General features: G+C 38.4%; 1 protein-coding gene across 1 annotated transcript in view; it reads left to right on the plus strand.

Annotated features, from left to right (window-relative positions):
• The first annotated feature begins 238 nt into the window (after nucleotides 1–238).
• The window catches only part of fibcd1a (fibrinogen C domain containing 1a), a 212,209-nt gene continuing 192,994 nt past the window's right edge, over nucleotides 239–19,453 (plus strand). The window contains exon 1 of the mRNA XM_056463980.1: nucleotides 239–870. Within this exon, the coding sequence (XP_056319955.1) occupies nucleotides 799–870 (72 nt within the window). The 5' untranslated portion in view covers nucleotides 239–798. The remainder of the gene's footprint in view (nucleotides 871–19,453) is intronic.

Here is a 19,453-nt window from a genome sequence, read left to right on the forward strand (position 1 = left end):
GCTCTGTAATGTCTCACTCATAGGTTCTTCTCGGCTCATTATGATTCGGACATGTTCAAAAGAGACGTTTGAATGAATCAGAGGGTTGTTCATTCGAGACCAGCGAGACTCGACTCATGTCTGAATCTTGTGCAGAAACGTGTAGTAATTCAGAACGGTTTAATGAACCGGTTGAAACGATTCACTGAAAAGATCTGACTCATTTATGGATCGGACATCGCTGTAGACACGGCGTAAAGGCGAGGGAGGGGGGCGGATTTCAGGAGCTCTCCACCACAAACGTGTGTCCACACACCACAGGAATGAAGCAAAAACAAACGGATGCGTAACACAGTTATTTCGCAAAACTTTGTGGTTTATCGTCCGAATTTGAGTGTTTTTCTCTCGCGGACTGGACAGGGAAAGTTTTTATATATCTGAGGAGGAATAGCGTTACCTGCCAGCAAACGGAACACACCATCCGCAAACCGTCACACCTTCGGCTCAGCGTTTGAGTGCGCTGAGAACATCGGATCTGCTTTTGGACTGCATTTTTTTGTTCGTTTCTTTTTAAAGGTGAAGGGACAAGTCCCTTGAAGTACGTATATTTTTCTTTTACAAAATGAGTGTGGATCTCTAGTTCTGTGCCCCGGTTCTTAGTAGGTTTGTGCGGAACAGCTTGAGAAATAGTTTAGTTCCCGTAGACTGTTGTGTTGTTTCCCCCTTTTCTATTTCTTGGATGCTGGAATTTAAAACTGACAGTCCCGTTCTCTCCTCATGCCCATGAAAACAACTCACGGATGGTAAGGATTCCAGAGAATGGTAAATGATCGATGGAAAATCATGAACAGTGTTTCAGAACTCGAGGATGGACAGCAGCATAAATCGCAGGTATGTTGCACACGCGGAGCTATTAGACCTGCATGTCGATGCATTCGTCATGCTCAAAAACTATGAATTTGATCATATGTGTGTTTGATTTTCTAAATGTACATTCAGTTAAGCAGAATTTTATTGAACACATGCTACTATTAATTAATAATGAATACGCGATGCAAGTATTTTCATACATTTATACCATTTAGAATAAAAAAACATTGTATTTACAGTAAAATATACTCTAATTTGTTCTCTTTGCTACCTTGTCTTATAACTACTTGCTTTTTTATTAGAAATTGCTATCTATCTATCTATCTATCTATCTATCTATCTATCTATCTATCTATCTATCTATCTATCTATCTATCTATCTATCTATGGCAATATTTTGTGGAAAAAAAAGTGTGCTTGAACAGTACCATTTGTTTTTATTATCTAATTATTTTATTTCTGTTAATGATAAAGAGATCTACAAAGCAGAATGCTCATCGTTGGTGCTGAGGAACAGGTTGCATTACAATTTAATGTAATTTTAGTGACAAAAATTGGTGAATTTTACTGAAGTATTTAATTTGACACCATATTTAAAAGCAAGAAATGCTGTTAAAAATCCCACACTCTATGTAATTCTTGAATCTAGACCACTTTTGTAAATCGCCCAAGCAGATGCAGATGATCTGACAATACTCAAACATTGACGGATTTCCCAGCTTAAAACAAGTTCATTGCTAGTAAAGAATAAGCCCCTTTAGTTCCCAGAGTGATAAAGTAGCAGTGTCAGATGATACCTCTCTCCATGCCCTCTGCACGCGAGGGAATACATTTGTTTCTATTATGCAGCTCACACAGGACTGAGGGATTAAGCTCAGCCTCTCCATGTATGAGCGGCTGCATATCTGCCAGAAAATTTCACTCATGACTGGTGGAACTTCATGCATTCACTGCAGAGATAGAGAGAGGGAGAAAGAGCACATCACAGGTTTGATGCTGGAGCTCGGCACGCTGAAGGGTGTTGCATCTTTGCTTTCTTTATCTCTTTCTGTCTCTTTCAAAAGCTTGTTTGAAAAAAAAAATCTATATCCCTCTGCTGCTTGCATTTCACAGCCACTGTAATCTGCTGCGAGCATTTAGAGGGGAATGTACATAACACGCTGTTTACAGCAATCCCGATTATAGAGGTTTAAGGATGTGATCATGGCCGTAACAGCTGTTTATTACTGCTATCATCCTCACGTGGCATCCTCTAACCTTTTCTCTGCGGGGGTGTGAAGTGTGCATAATACAATGCCCTTTCAGGAATATGTCAAGCCCCGCTTTTGAAGCATCAACATGAGCCGCTTGTTTTAATGACACTTCTTTATTCGCCTGTCTTGTGTCATTTTAACATGCAGCGCAACCGAAGTGTCGTGCCAGTTTATCAAACTGCCTGGGCTTGTTTGCTTTGTGCAGTATAGGTTATTTTAGGGGTTGTTAATTAATCAACATGAATTCGTCTGCCATCCGTTTCTGACTGATGTTTATTAATAAAATATTCACTTGGGAGTGAGAGAGAGAAAGAAAGGAGGGGTGGGATCTCATGGGATGAATAAAACCGGTCACCTGCTGCGCTGGAGCGTTCAGACTTTGATGGACACGATTCGTAATTCTTTGAGCTGCTCGTTGTGCCTTGATTCTTCCAGTTGAATATCACAATTGAAACCCCTGGCCTTTGTGCGGCGGTAAAATGGGTTAAAAGTAGGATCCTGGGAGACAGGCGTACAGGTGAAATGAAGATTTGCATGTTTTAGATTTCCTTCAGCATTATGATGTACTGCCCGTGAGTGCGTTATGTGAAGCCCAAAAGAGTCTTTGTAAGCTAGTTTTAAGTTGTAACTAAGACACTTGACATTATTGTATGGTATGGTCAGATGGACTCATTAGCTATTGTTCCTCAAATACTGGGGATTTTTCATTGTCGGGCTGCCTTTGGTGGCATACTGTACTTTAAGCTCTACCTTTGCAGACACACTTTGGAACAAAACAGCTGCAACGGTTTTTAAAGATCTCTTTTCATGTCATATGCTGGCCTTCATGTCTTTTCAAACCTGCAATCTCAGAAATAAAGGCACAAAAGGTTTCAAAAGGTACATTTTTGTACTTATATGTATACTTTTGGTACTAATATGTACCCTAAAGGTAGCAATTTTTACTCTTTAGGTATAAATGTGAACCTTTTGAAAATGCACCACCCCAGTGACAGCTTTAATTTCCTTAGAGTGTCTATGACTTGAACATGAAAAAGCATGTTGAAGTTGAAACTGATATTTTGCATGCCATTAAAGTGAACGGTGACCACACGGACCATAAAAATAGAGCACACAGATTGTCCACTATAATTGAAATTAACACTGTTCATGCTACCATAGAGAACTATAAATTGTAGGAAACATACTTATTAGCATCTACGCTTCCATTTAGACCTTTTAACATTCATTGAACCGTTTCATTGTACAAAAGATTCTTTGTTGTAGAATTGTTTCTTCAGATAATTGAAGTGTTTCTCACACATATAGTATTTTCATGAATTTTAGGACACACACACACACATACAAAACAGATTGTTAAAACACTTTTAGAAAAAAATTTTCATAGCTAATAAACTATAAAAATATTAAAATCCAGCCAGCTAATAAACTGTATGACTCTTACACTTCAGGCAAGGCAAGTTCATTTATATTGCACATTTCATATACAGTGGCAATTCAAAGTGCTTTCCATAAATAGGAATAAAAGAGAAAAGTGTATAAGAATATAAACACAATTAATAAAAGCGATTAAAAACAGATAAAAAACTGCTTAAACTGTGTTAAAACAGGGTATACAAGAATGAAAAACAAAAGAAAGACATAATAGTGCGATCTGTCGGACGTAGCACAGTGCTCATTCAGTAAAGGCACAGCTTAACAGATGTGTTTTCAGTCTTGATTTGAATGTGCCTAATGTTGGAGCGCATCTGATCATTTCTGAAAGCTGATTCCAGTAGCGGGGGGCATGATAGCTGAAGACAGATTCACCCCGCTTTGACTGAACGCTTAAAATTTCTAGTTTATATGATCCTAATGATCTGAGTGATCTGTTGGGTTTGTATTCAGTGAGCATATCTGTAATGTATTGAGGTCCTAGGCCATTTAGTGATTTATAGACCAGTAATAATACTTTAAAATCTATTCTGAATGTAACTGGGAGCCAGTGTAAAGACCTGAGGACTGGTGTGATGTGCTCTGATTTTCTGGTTTTGGGCAAAATCCTGCCCGCAGCGTTCTGGATGAGATGCAACTGTCTGGCTGTCTTTTTGGGAAGACTATTGAGGAGTCCGTTACATTACTTAATACACAAATACACTTCATTAAACATGTACACATAGACGTCACTATGTATATAATAACTTATATTTGATTGTAACTTTAACTTAATCTGATTGTAATGCAATAATGTACACCTTTTTTAAAGCTGCTTTCAAACAATAATTATTGTAAAAAGCGCTATTCAAATAAACTTGAATTGAGTTTAATTTAATTGAACTATTGATGTTAACAAACATTCATTTTTCTTTAGCTCAAATCTCATTCACATGTTTAAAAATATGTGATAAAAACATCTTTGGATTTTAAGCATTTTGACATGACCTACACATATTCTCATTACACAAATTAAATTTGAGAGAGAGTGAGAGAATTATATCTTCAGAGGATTTGTAAAATAGTACACAGTTTGCATAGACTGCCGTTGCTTTCATGATTTTTTTTTTCATGTGACCATCATGTCATATCTAAAGCTTGACTGCCCCTGGTCACCATTCACTGTTATTTATGTAAAGAATAGCACGAACATCCTGCCAAACATGTCCTCACCTTCTCATTCAGGAATGAAATGTCATAAAGGTAAGTAAAGAATGACAGAATTTCCATTCTTGAGTCAACTGCCTGTCTCTTTCTGCATTTTTAACCTTGGAATCTGCAGGCTGAAACATCTATGACTGGTTCTTCAGACCTGGTAATTGATTTTCTTGTCGGCTTTTTGACTTAAAGGCATTTAGCTATAAAGGGCTGCAGGGATTGGCGATTTCGAAGGCTGTGAGAAACATTTGCCATCCTGTAAAGCTGGAAAAAAATGAGCAGGGGCCATTATAACTCGCACTAGCACAGGATGATAGCGGCCTCCTAAAGTTAAATAGACTTCTATCATTTGATTTTTCCACTCAAATGTGTCAAGCTGCTTAAGTTGTAGTCGCTATTAGGATTTGCAAAGTGAACAGACTTGCTGACAGCCCGGGTAGCTTTCCATCAGGAGGATGAAGTGGAGATGTGGAGAAAACCCAGATACTTTATCTCTGGAGTTAATCTGTAGAGAATCTCTGGCAAGTCGTGGCCAGCCGTTGTCCTGTCCAGCAATTCCCCATTGACGCGCACCGCAATTCAGCACAGCCAAACAGAGACAATGTGAGAGATGTTTACCAATTGTGCGCCGGACACAATGGGGATGGAAAGTCCAAACATGTGGGCTGAAATTCATTTCTTCGGGACGCTTGTCAAATACGGCGCTGCCAATTAAACACTCCTCCAAAATCCTGGAAGCCCGCTGTTCTGTAATGAAAGCTGTTAGCGCATGACTGAACATAGCCATTATGTGTGTACAGGACAAAAAGCTGGGTATCTAGCTTGTCCCCTGACTTAATAAGTATGACCCAGTACAGCTGAGATGACTCTAAAACACTTCCTGTTTCATAATGAAGTAACACCCTTGTGATTTTCAGCCCATATTAATGATTTCTTGACTAATAGCTGTTTATTTCCTTCATGGTATCAGTTGTGGTGTTTTATGTTTGGTCCAATTGTATTGTTTGATCAATTATAGCTGAAATGAAACAAGAAATGTTTTTTTAACCCTTCATTTACTATTTTACCATGATGATTGTTGTGGTTTATTGTGCTTAATAGCCTTTACTTGTTCCAAATGGTTGCAAACCTGTATCTATTTACAGTACTTCCATAGTATGTTTTTTTCTACTATGCAAGTCAGGTTTCAAACATTATTTAGGATATCTTCTTTTGTGTTCAACAGAAAATAAAACCTCAAACTCTTTTTAACAAGTACAGGGTAAAGAAATGATAACAGATTTTTCATTTTTTTGGTGAACTGCCCCTTAAATGCAAAACTCAAAGCTTTTTTCTTTTCTCTTAACAATTTCAGTTCTAGGGGAAACATCAGTTTAAATCAATCTACTGTAGCTTCAATTCAAAACATATAAATTAGGATTCCTTCACTTTCTATCTTAGTGGTGTTTTGTTGTTTGTTATGGCTTTTGGGTTTTTTTTTTCTTAAAGCCAGTTATTTTATATTCACAATAGTTATATCAAATTTTTTGTTTAACCCATGCGCACTGTTTAAATTAACTACCCTTACGTTAGGGATGAAAACATCCACTGAATTAAACTGCTGTAAAAATGCATCAGATAAATATTTTATTATTATTATTTTTATTTTTATTTTGCATAAATCTGTTAATCAACCTCAGTTCTGATCAAAACTACTAAATTGTTTAGAAAATTACAGGATTTAACTCTTTAATTGCCAAATTCATAAAGGATGTCACTGATTTGGTGAAAAAAACAAACAAAATTACGTATTTTCAATATATAAAGTAATTGTGGACTGGATTTTTTTAAACCTTTTATGACAGTCTTGGACTTGTGAACGATTAGTAACAACATTGGCTTTGATGCATTGTTAGATTTTCATTTTTTCTTCCTAATTTACTGTTGGTGGCTGTGTTTGCTCTTATTGACTTTCATTAAACTACATCTGATGGTGCATAAATACACAGTCTTTGTTTTTGTTTACCCCATGTAGTTCTGAGAGCTGAGATGCATATTTAGATTTTTTCAGACATATCAACATAAGTGTGCAAAGGTCACTCTCACACACTTAGACACACATACACACACTTTAATTTGCTGTTATGCTCTATACAAAATCCATAAACTAAGCTTTTTTTGCACAGGCCTATCTAAATGGTTAACGGTGCTAACCGATGGTTTTGTAAGAAAAAAAAGTGGTTATAATGGAAGTCAATGGGGCAAAAACAGCTACCAACAGTAAATTAGAGAGAAATTTTTTAAATAAAAAATAATACATCAAAGGCAGTGTTGTTTCACATGTCCGAGACTTTGATAAAAGGTAAAGGACCTTTACGCACTTACCTTGGTGTGTCTGAGAAAATTAAAATATGCATCTCAGCTCTCTGTGTATAGACTGTGTATTTATGCACCATCAACTGTGGTTATAATGGAGATCAATTGGTCAAAATCAGCCACCAACAGTAAATTAGGGAGAAGAAAATGAAAATCTAACAATGCATCAAAGCCAATGTTCTTACTAATCGCTCACATGTCTAAGACTGTGATACAATAAATCCAGTCCACAATTACTTTCTATATTGAAAAGACGTGATTTTGTGTGTGTTTTTTTCACCAAATCAGTGACATAATTTATGAATTTGGCAATTAAAGAGTTAAATCATGTAATTTTCTAAACAATTTAGTAGTTTTGATCAGGACTGAGGTTGATTAACAGATTTATGCAAAAAAATTGGAAAAAATATTTATCTGATACATTTTTTACAGCAGTTTCATGCAGTGAATGTTTTCATCCTTAACATAACAAAAAAGTAGTCAATTTGCCCTGAGTGTATCATTTGAGTTAAAAAAAAAATCCAAAGCATTTTCTCAAAATAAGATTTGTCACCAAAAAAATAATTTGGCTAGCTGAAACAGAAAGTTATAGCCAAATTAAGACACAAAATCTCCCCAGAGTGGATGAAAACATCCCCAACAGCACATAAGGGTTAAACCAGCTGAAAGAATGGGTTTAAAGGAATTAATTATGGCACAAAATAAAAAGAAAACAAGAACTTATTGTTACTTGATTCAAATTAAAATATGAAAGCAAGAATAAAAAAATATTCAAGTAAAAAATAATTTCTAATTGGTTCAAAGATTAACGCCCCTTCGCTTTCCGTCCTTGTGGTATTTCTGTGTTAATGGTGGCCTCTGGCCAATGCTTTTTGAGCCCTTATTAATGATTTCTCTTATCATTAGCATTTATTGCATTATGGCATTTTAGAAAATATGATGTGTGCTTTTTCAGTCAGTATTAATAATAAAACTAATTTACAGAATGACCCTAATTATCCTAATTTACTCCTATAGCATTTATGGATGTTATGTTTCTTCCAGGAATAGAATGGGTTTAAATGAATCATCGATGGCTTAAATGTAAAACAACAACAAACAAACATCCAATTTAACTTACTATAATAATGGTGCTTTGGTGTTCATTGTGGTTTTTGTGTGTTTTTTAAGCCTACATTAATGATGAAACTTTGCTTTTTGTCTTTTCAAAGCCAGCTATTTCCCTTCACAATAGTATTTGTGGTATTTTATGATTGCATCAAGAAATAAAACGTTTTAAATTAATAAAATATTGCATAAAATACATTTTAATTCCAATCTGTTTTTGTCCTTGTGTTTCTATGTGTATTGTTGCTGAAATGCTATCAGAATTTCAACCTTTTCCTTTCCTTTCAATCGTACCTTATTCCTCGTCAAGCTCTGTATGCATAATAAAGTCTTCTGGCCTTGGTTGTAGCACATTGACAGTGGATGGATGTGAATGCTATAAAGTCCCTGTAGATATATGGCCTTCCCTTCTCTGCTGTTATCTGTGCTGGATATCCATCACAGGATTGTAGGGCTATTTGGGTTCGTATGAATTTTGATATATAGAGTCCCGCAGGCGAAGGGCTCGCTCTAAGAGTAGTTGTATAATTATAGGCCATCAATGGCTCTCCTAGATGGCGTCTGTATATCAAACTGTCACGGATGGTTTTTTCAGTGTGATGGAGTGAATGTTATTTGGTTTAACCTCTGACATCATTCAGATCATCCTCAACGTGTTTCTTCCCTCTCACCTTCAACAATAGGAAAGGATTTTTCAGACAACGTGTAAAGTAAACAATCTAATTTGCTCCGGGTCAGATCTGTTGACATTTTGCAAAAGCCACCTTTATTTAATTCAGGACTATAGACACACCTTTTGGTATTTATCTTGCGTTTGACATTTATTCTCCGCTTTTAAGATTGTCTAAAGAAGAGTTATATCCATCTTTAGTCAACCAGAAGGAAGATACAGGAAAATAAGCAAGAATATGGACATTGTTGATTTATTTGAATTCACATTTACCACATTTGCATCTATATTATCTATGCTAAAACCCATCTTTTTCATTGCCTAAATGGAAAATATCACACAATGCAAACTGTACTTGGAGCAAATTTTGGGCTGTAGTTTGTCACCTGGTATTCAGAGATCCTGTTATAAATAGTCCAAGATGCTCAATTTTCACACATATACGATTGAATGAACAAGGCTATTACACTGGTAAGCAGGAAAGGAAACAAATGGAAAGTATATTTCTGGTGTGCTTTCTCATAATTCATTCTGTAACCACTTTGTTTCTGGTTTGGACGTATTTATTTTCTCTGGAATCTTATCACGCCATGGGTTGTTGGGACACATTGTTAGTCTGGAACTGTTTGAAAACTGACAAACTCAAAACTTACATTAATACAGTAAATATTTGGACACTGTCAACTTTGAATTCATTAATTAAACATTACACTGCTTTTGCATGCCATGCAGTATTTCAATGAAAAAAAATGGTCTTGCTCACTATCCCAATGGGAAATTACATTTACTCATTTAGCTGATGCTTTTATCAAAGCAATACAACATACACCTGGTGAAGATGGGCGTTCAGTGCCTTGCTCAAGGGAAACATCTCAGCTGTTGTATTGAGGTGGTTATTCACTTATATCACCAACAATCCCTGCTGGTACTGGGACTCAAACCTGCAACTTTTGAATCCAAAGTCCAACTCTCTAACCATTAGGCCAAGAACTCTCGCCATTATTATCCCCCCATACTTAGTCCGGAACTGCCCCCATACTAATGCCAGAACTGCCCCATACTCATCCCAGAACTGCCCCATACTTATCCCAGAAATGCTCCCATACTTAGTCCAGAACTGCCCCATACTTATCCCATAACTGTCCTCATACTCATCCCAGAACTGCCCCCATACTTATCCTAGATCTGCCCCATACTTATCCCAGAACTTCCCCATACTCATCCCAGAACTGCCCCATACTTATCCTAAAACTGCCCCCATGCTTAGTCCAGAACTGCCCCCATACGAAGTCCAGAACTGCCCCTATACTTAGTCCAGAAGTGCCCTCATACTTATCCCAGAACTGCCTCCTTACTTATCCCAGAACAGCTCCAAAACGTATTCCATAACTGCCTCCATACTTTCCCCAGAACGGCCTCCTTATTTATCCCAGAACTACCTCCATACCTATCCCATAACTGCCCCCATACTTATCCCAGAACTGCTCTCATACTTATCCCAGAACTGCCTCTATACTTCTCCCAGAACTGCCCCTTACTTTTCCCAGAACTTCCCCCATACTTATCCCAGAACTGCTCTCATACTTATCCCAGAACTGCCCCTATACTAATCCCAGAACTGCCCCATACATTTTTCAGAACTGATCTCATACTTATCCCAGAACTGCTCCGAAACTTATGCCAAAACTGCGCCTTAACCCTATACTTATCCCAGAATTGTCTCTGTACTCAACCCAGAACTGCCTCTATACTTATCCCAGCACTGCTCATATACTTATCCCAGAACTGCCCTCCTGCCTATCCTAGAACTGCCGCCATATCGCAGAACTGCCTCCATACTTATCCCAGAACTGCCCCATACTTATCCCAGAACTGCCTTCATACTTATCCCAGAACTGCCCCATACTTATCCTAGAACTGCCCTCATACTTATCCCAGAACTGCCCCCATAATTATCCCAGAACTGCCCTCATACTTATCCCAGAACTGCCCCCATAATTATCCCAGAACTGCTCTCATACCTATGCCAGAACTGCCCTCATACTTATCCCAGGACTGCCCCCATAATTATCCCAGAACTGCTCTCATATCTCTCCCAGAACTGCCCTCATACTTATCCCAGAACTGCCCTCATACCTATCCCAGAACTGCACTCAAACTTATCCCAGAACTGCCCCCATACTTATCCCAGAACTTCCCCCATACTTATCCCAGAACAGCCCCATACTTATCCAAGAACTGCTCTCATACTTATCCCAGAACTACCCCTGTACTTAACCCAGAACTGTCCCTATACTCAACTCAGAACTGCCCCTTTACTTATCCCAGAACTACCCAATACGTATCCCATACTGGCCCTCATACTTATCCCAGAACTAGTTATAGGGACTAAGTTTAGGGATTTGGCTCGAAGGGCATTCGCTGCATAAACATATGCTGGAATAGTTGGTTGTTCATTCCGCTGTGGTGACCCCTGATAAATAAGGAACTAAGCCAAAGGAATAGGAATGAATGAATGAATGAATGGCAATTGTTGTGATCTGTGTTTTGGCATAACATAATGTAATTGTAATCAGTTGTTTTGGTTTGATTTCTGGCTCTGGCTGTCATTTTTGATTGCTTTTACATAGACATGTCATGTTGGAATTAATTGTTCTCATGTTTCAAAACACATCTCATACATCTCACTTTTGCATGCTGTATTTCAATGTCAAAACATGCATCTTGTCACTGGTCTTGTCACTGTGCTCAATGGGACATTTCACCAGATTCACCGAGTTTTTGGTATAGTTTGTTCGTTGTGTGTTTGTGGCTAGTTTATATCTGGTATTTACTGTAGATTAGTTTTAAGTGGCCCAATCACAAATGGTAGGTAGAAACAGCTGCTACACTGCTTGTGTGTGAGGATAACACTTTAGTGTCTACAGCTGTAATATGTGCTTTGGAACAATGTAGCATTATTTTGGTGTGCTTACTTAAAACATGTGCCATAATGTCCAGTGGATGATAGTTTGTGACTTTTCCTAATTTAAACAATATGGTTGAATGTGTTTAATCAGATGCAATGCAACCTGATAAAAACTTATCTTTTCCATGTTAATTAGTTTAGGTAGGAATCAACAATATACAACAAATTGTTTAGTTTTTTGGTTTCTTTGATGTTGTGGCTGAAACAACAATAAAACTATGATAACGACAATAGGTATTAAATATGTGCTTTATTTTATTTTAAAATGATTAGTGTGTTTAGAATTGTGCATGGCCTTTACAGCCATTTTGAAAGTGGCAATGATTAATTTGTCTGATCTTGAAAAGAAAGAAAGAAAATCAAACTGTGCAGTCTTTGTGAACAAACAAAAGCATTCATTAACAAAAATAGGTCCACTGTATGTTTTTTTAATCATGATAAAATGGATTAGTGTTTATGAATCTGATTATGTGCTTGATGAATGTTTTGTTGCAAACACAGTGTGATTGCTGATATAGCTCCGCCCACACATGTCTTTGATTGGTTTTATGTAAATGCAAGTTTCTTGTCAGCGAAATCCTATCTGATTCAAAAGTGTTTGAAGACAGACAAGCTCAAAAATGTTGTACCTGTATTTAATGTAATTCATTGGAGAATTGACAGAAATTTAATAGCAGCTGTAAAAGGGGTCTGTAAAAACCTTTTGGATGGATTAACGTGAAGCACGACTTTATTATAAGATTTTATTACAGTTTCAAAGTGGCACTGCTATTCTGCTACACAGTAACACTCTCACTTGAGCAGTGGACGTAGTTACTAATGTTGCTTGACCAGTTGTCCTCACGAGTCAGCAGTTTTTGCAGCTTTTATTTTTGGGCGGTAGTGCTATTTTTATTGACAGAGGCAGTAGAGGCGACAGGGAATTAGTTAGGAAAGAAGGGGAACAGGAGGCAAACCTGGATCTCCCGCGAGGACCACAACTCATCTGGTCTTAATGTGTATGTATGCTGCTTGGCCACAACAGCATTACACAACTACTCTATATATTTGTCTATATATGCCATACAAGAACTGGGGAAAATTACAAAAACTTTGGTCTAGGCATTTTGTATGTACATTTTGACGTGTGAAAAATTGGTATTACTGTACATTTTCTTGATGCTGTAATTGGTGAAAATATTATCACTATATTATTGGTAAGATATTATCATATTGATGACATAAGATGCAAAAATTGTTAGTTTAATAGGTATAATAACAAAAAAATTCATAGTAAACAAACATTTCAAACTAATTAAGCTGCATATAATAAAAGAATCACTTATGGTGGCCAACTAACATCACTTTGAAAATGCATCGATTTTAAATATAGTTATTGCAGTACAGCAACAGCTTAATAAAAACAACTGAAAATGGTTTTCTAAACAATACATTGTGTGTTGTGTATTAATTTGGTTAGAACTACAAACATGGCAGATACAGTTTAAATAACATTTTCCCCATTATATTTCATCTGCAACAACAATATGAACTTTTCTAAAGATGTTTTTGGCCATTTACTTCTGAATGCAGAATCACAAAAAAAAACACCTTAGAAAACTTCTGCATGAAAGTCGCATGGACGGCACATTAACCATCTGCTGCTTTTTCAATATGGTAGGAAGTGAAATATCAAAGCAATGTGGATGATTTGTCTAGATCAGAATCAGAATCGGTTTTATTGCCAAGTGTGCTTCACACACACAAGGAATTTGTTTTGGCTACAGAAGCTTCCAGTGTACATAAAGTGACAACACAAAATAATCTGAGAAAATAAAATAATAATAATAAAAAAAAAAAATGATGAACATTAAACAGATGCGGTAAGTGAAGAAACCTGGATGTTGAGTTGTATGTACAGATTGTTATAAATATACAGGTTATAAGGTGCTGTGTACAAGTGCGAATGTAGAAAGTATTGCATTGTATATTGATATAAGGTGCTGTGTACAAGTGCGTATGAGAAAGTATTGCACATATTTATTGCACAGTAGGGGAATATTTAACTGTTCATAAGGTAGACAGCCTGAGGAAAGAAACTTTTCCTGTGTCTGGCTGTTTTTGTGCTCGGTGCTCTGAAGCGCCGACCAGACGGTAACAGTTCGAACAGGTAGTGTGCTGGGTGTGAGGCGTCCAGAGTGATTTTGCGAGCCCTTTTACTCACTCTGGAAGAGTACAGTTCTTGAAGTGTAGGAAGGGTAGTGCCAGTGATTCGTTCAGCAGTCCGGACTATTCGCTGTAGTCTACGGAGGTCAGTTTTGGCAGCTGAGCCGAACCAGACGGTGATTGAAGTGCAGAGGATGGATTGGATGACAGCTGAGTAGAACTGTACGAGCAGCTCCTGTGGCAGGTTGAACTTCCTCAGCTGACGAAGGAAGTACAGTCTCTGCTGGGCTTTCTTCACAATAGAGTCTATATGAGTGTCCCACTTCAGATCCTGAGAGATGGTGGTGCCCAGGAACCTGAATGACTCTACTGCAGCCACAGTGCTGTTCATGATGGTGAGTGGGGGGAGTGCAGGGGGGTTTCTCCTGAAGTCCACTATCATCTCCACTGTTTTGAGCGTGTTCAGCTCCAGGTTGTTGTATCTGCACCATAACGCCAGCCGCTCCACCTCCTGTCTGTATGCAGACTCGTCACCGTTCTGGATGAGGCCGATAACAGTAGTGTCGTCTGCAAACTTAATGAGTTTGATGGAGGGGTCTTTTGCAGTGCAGTCGTTGGTGTACAGGGAGAAGAGCAGTGGAGAAAGAACACATCCCTGGGGGGCACCAGTGCTGATGGTGCGGCTGTCGGATGTGATTTTGCCCATTCTGACTAGCTGCTGTCTATCTGTCAGAAAGCTGGTGATCCATTGACAGACAGAGCTAGGAACAGAGAGCTGGGCCAGTTTGTACTCAAGCAGTGATGGGACGATGGTGTTAAAGGCAGAACTGAAGTCCACAAACAGAATCCTTGCGTAGTTCCCTGGTTTGTCCAGATGTTGTAGGGTATAATGCAGTCCCATGTTGACTGCATCATCCACAGACCGGTTTGCTCTATAGGCGAACTGCAGGGGGTCCAGCAGGGGTCCAGTGATGTCCTTCAGATATGCTAGCACCAGTCTTTCGAATGACTTCATGGCCACAGATGTTAAGGCCACAGGTCTGTAGTCATTGAGTCCTGTGATCTTTGGCTTCTTTGGGATTGGGATGATGGTGGAGCGCTTAAAGCAGGATGGAACTTTGCGCTGTTCCAGTGATCTATTGAAGATATGGGAGAAAATGGGAGCCAGCTGGTCAGCGCAGGTTCTCAGACAGGCTGGTGAGACACCATCTGGCCCTGGTGCTTTCCTTCTCTTCTGTTTACTGAAGATCTGACGCACATTTTCCTCACTGATCTGAAGAGCAGGGGGGGAGAGGAAGATGGCTGGAGGTGTTGATGGCTGTGTAGGGCGATGGTCCGGGCTGTGTTGATGTGGTATTGATGGCCGTGTAGGGCGATGGTCCGGGCTGTGTTGATGTGGTGTTGATGGCTGTGTAGGGAGATGGTCCGGGCGGGTGTGAGGTGTCTGGTCATAGGTGTCAAACCTACAGTAGAACATATTCAGCTCGTTTGCAAGATGTTTAATGCTGTCGATACTGGGGGACGGTGTCTTGTAATTAGGGAAATCTTTTAAGCCTCTCCACACTGATGCAGGGTCGTTAGCTGAAAACTGGTTTTGCAGCTTTTTGGCATAGCTTTTCTTAGCCACACCAATCTCCTTTGTCAATGTGTTCCTGGCCCGATTGTACAGGATCCTGTCACCACTCCTGTAGGCATCCTCTTTGGCCTGACGAAGCTGTCTGAGTTTTGGTGTGAACCATGGTTTATCATTGTTAAATGACAAGTAGGTCCTGGTAGGGATGCATAACTCCTCACAGAAACTGATGTATGATGTTACAGTCTCTGTGAGCTCGTCCAGATCTGTGGCTGCAGCTTCAAAAACATCCCAGTCAGTGCATTCAAAACAGGCTTGTAAGACCTGCTCTGTGTCGTTGGTCCATCTCTTGACAGTCCTTAATACTGGCTTAGTAGTTTTAAGTTTTTGCCTGTAAGTTGGTATAAGATGAACCAGGCAGTGATCGGAGAGTCCTAGAGCTGCTCTGGCGACGGAGCGATATGCATCCTTTATTGTGGTGTAGCAATGGTCCAAAATTTTATTGCCTCTGGTGGGGCATGTAATGTGCTGTTTGAATTTAGGCAGCTCATGTGTGAGTTTTGCCTGATTAAAGTCCCCAAGTATGATAAAAGCAGAGTCCGGGTGTTGTTGTTCTGTCTCTGTGATCAGATCAGCCAGCTGTTGCAGCGCAGTACTCACGTGTGCTTGCGGTGGAATGTAAACACAGACGAGAATGAACGAGGAAAACTCTCTTGGTGAATAAAACGGCTTACAGTTAATGAAAAGCACTTCCACATCAGGACAGCACATCTTCTTTAACACAGTTACATCCGTACACCACCTTCTGTTGATGTAAAAGCATGTCCCACCACCGCGCGTTTTGCCCGTTGACTCCGTATCGCGATCTGCTCTGTACAGCTGAAAGTCCGGTAGGTTTAATGCGCTGTCCGGAATGGCTTCGTTTAGCCAGGTTTCCGTGAAACACAGGACAGCAGAGTTGTTAAAGTTCTTGTTTTTGCATGTGAGCAGAAGTAGTTCGTCCATTTTGTTAGGAAGAGAGCGGAGATTCGCCAGGTGAATGCTGGGCAGCGCCGTTCTGAAGCCGCGCTGTCTTAGCCTGACGAGCGCGCCGGCTCGCTTCCCACGCTTGCGCGTCTTGTAGCGTTTCCACAATGCGGCTGCTCCGCCGACTACAATGTTCCGCAAAACGCCACAAAAATCAAAATCCAGTTCTTGATTAGTTGGTGTGCACTGCCGAATGTTCAGCAGCTCGTCCCTGGTGTAACTGATCGTGTTTGACAAACATAAAACAGGACAGACTAACAAAAACAGTGCAAACACTGGACAGCCCCACACCGAAGCGGCCATCCGCGGCGCCATCTTGATGAAGATGAAGATGAAGTAGATGAAGTAAATGTAGTATAAGAAGGTGAATTGGGGTGCAACATGTAATAAAAATTACTGGAGCTACCTGTTGATTAAACCAGTGGTTCTCAAAGTGGGGGTCGCGGGACAGTGGGGGGTGGGGGGGGGGGGGGGGGGGTGATTGCTTGGCGATTTCCAAAAATCTAATTCATTATATTAAACTATTAGAATGACCATATTTTATCCATAACCTACTGAAGAACAAAATAGTAGTTAATAGTAACATTGTTAACATGTTAATAATAACCATTAAAAAACAACAACATGCAAATGCATTAGCCTTTCGGTTTTATTTATTTATTTTTGAGATTTTGTGTTATTTTGGAGGTTGCAGGCTGAAAAGTTTGAGAAACCCCTAGATTAAACCGTTTAATTGCCAATCAAATTAAAACATTTCAAAACACCAGGGTATAACACAATATATTATGTATATATTATTGAATATTTCCACATCTTCCATTGTCTCACAAATATACTCTATTAAACAAATGATCATAACAGTGTCAGTACTTTATTTGATGATGCCAATGAATCGCAAAGTGTATGCAAACCTTTATTGCAATGAACAGATGCTTTCATAACTGCCATTTGTCTTGTGTGTTAATTTTGCTCATGAGTAGAAAGAGCATCAGGATGGCTTCAGGATGTTCATTATCAGTATATAACTGCAAATTTATTTCTTCTTTATACTTCCAAGCAAAGCATGATAAAGAGGAACGAGCAGTATGAAATATGATATTATGACACATAAGATAAATACAAAATTGCATAGAATCAAAGCACATTATGCAATACAATAAACAGTTGCATATGGTGGAATAAGTACAGAGTGGCATTATTTGTTGTGTTATTATGGGCTTGGGAGTGTGAAAAATATAGCCACAAAGCCTATTAGTCTAGTGTATTAGAGGAAAGATAATCGTGTAAAGCAAGTGCTAAAGGCGGTCACTTCTTTGCTTATCGCCTGGGGGAACACAATCTGATTTTAAATGTGCTGGATTAGGGATGCACGATATTGGAAAAATCTGATATTGTGATATTTTATTTTTCTGCGATTAAATATTGCGATATGAATACAGTTTCATGAAATGGTTTAAATAGTGATGCTTTTCTGGCAAGTTTAATAGTATTGAGGTACAGAAATTGAATAATCAGAAGGTAAAAAAATGCTTTTCTTACATTGCTTGGTCTCGTTAGTTGTTTAAATATCAACAAAATTCTTAGATCAAGTAAAAATACTGTTTTGTTTGAGAAGAAATAAGTCAAAATGAAGAGTTTTTCTTTAAGTAAAATTATTTACCAGTGGGGTTAAAAAAAAGAAATGTAGATATTTGGACTAGAAACTAGACAAAAATTCTAAGTAGGACTGTCACAATAATCAAAATATAGATATATCGTGCAATACTTGGAGGTGATCTTAATCATTTTTGCAGTTGCAATATATGTTTACAAATTCACAAATAACAGTAAAGCCATTTTACATTGACATTAGTGCCTCGTTTCCACTGAGTGGTACAGTACGGTACGATACGTTCAGTACAGGTCACCTTTATCAGGCTTGTGTCTCCACTGCCAAATGGTACCAATGGTATTCCTTTGGTAGGCGTGGTGTTTGACGGAAAGTTGCAGTCAATGTCATTCTCGCTTGAAGTTCACACATCATATGAGAAACATTTCTACTAAACAAATGCTTTATACAAATACTTATGTATAAATACATATAATTACTAACCTTTCTATGAACAAGATTTGATTATAGCTGCAGATCAATCATAAAGCAAAATAGTCTAACATCTTTGATTAAATAAAATAAAGAAATAAAAAAAAATTGATGAACACATACTGAAATGTTGACAATTACAAATAAAAAATACTGAAATCATACATTTTAGGTTTATTTTGGTTTATAAACGATACGAAACAAACAGTCAGTACAAACCTCTCGTCTTTATTCTTCACCTGCACATGTAACATCTTGTTAAAAAGTAATTTCGTCATTGCGAGTTCATAATAGTCCGAAAGGTGACGATAATAATTAAACATGACAGTTTGTTGATGTTTTAGGTTGCTGAAAGTATTATTTGGCTTCTCTTTTGCTTTTTCCGGCTTCAATAACTTCAATAATCACACGCATGTTGTTGTTGTTGTTGTTGTTATTATGAGCTCAAATTTGTTATTTCAAATATAGACGCACAGGGAGCGCACGCAAGCTCTCTAGAGAAAGTGAAACCACTCTAACTTTTTTTTTCATATATATATATATATATATTTATTATCTGTTTTTTGTCCTGTCTCTGTAATCCTGTTGCACTGTAGAAGCTCTGTCATGAAAACAAATTCCTCGTATGTGTGAACATACTTGGCAATAAAGCTCTTTCTGATTCTGATTTTGATTCTTTTAGACGACCTCGTAAACAACAACAGGCCACATGGCAGATTCTGCTCCTCTTCTTGGCTTTGTGGCTGTTCATCAAGACAACTCAAGGTTTATTTGAGCTCTGGTCGACCATGGCTTG

The sequence above is a fragment of the Danio aesculapii genome, chromosome 8, assembly GCF_903798145.1.
Source record: "Danio aesculapii chromosome 8, fDanAes4.1, whole genome shotgun sequence".
Taxonomy (NCBI): Eukaryota; Metazoa; Chordata; class Actinopteri; order Cypriniformes; family Danionidae; genus Danio; species Danio aesculapii.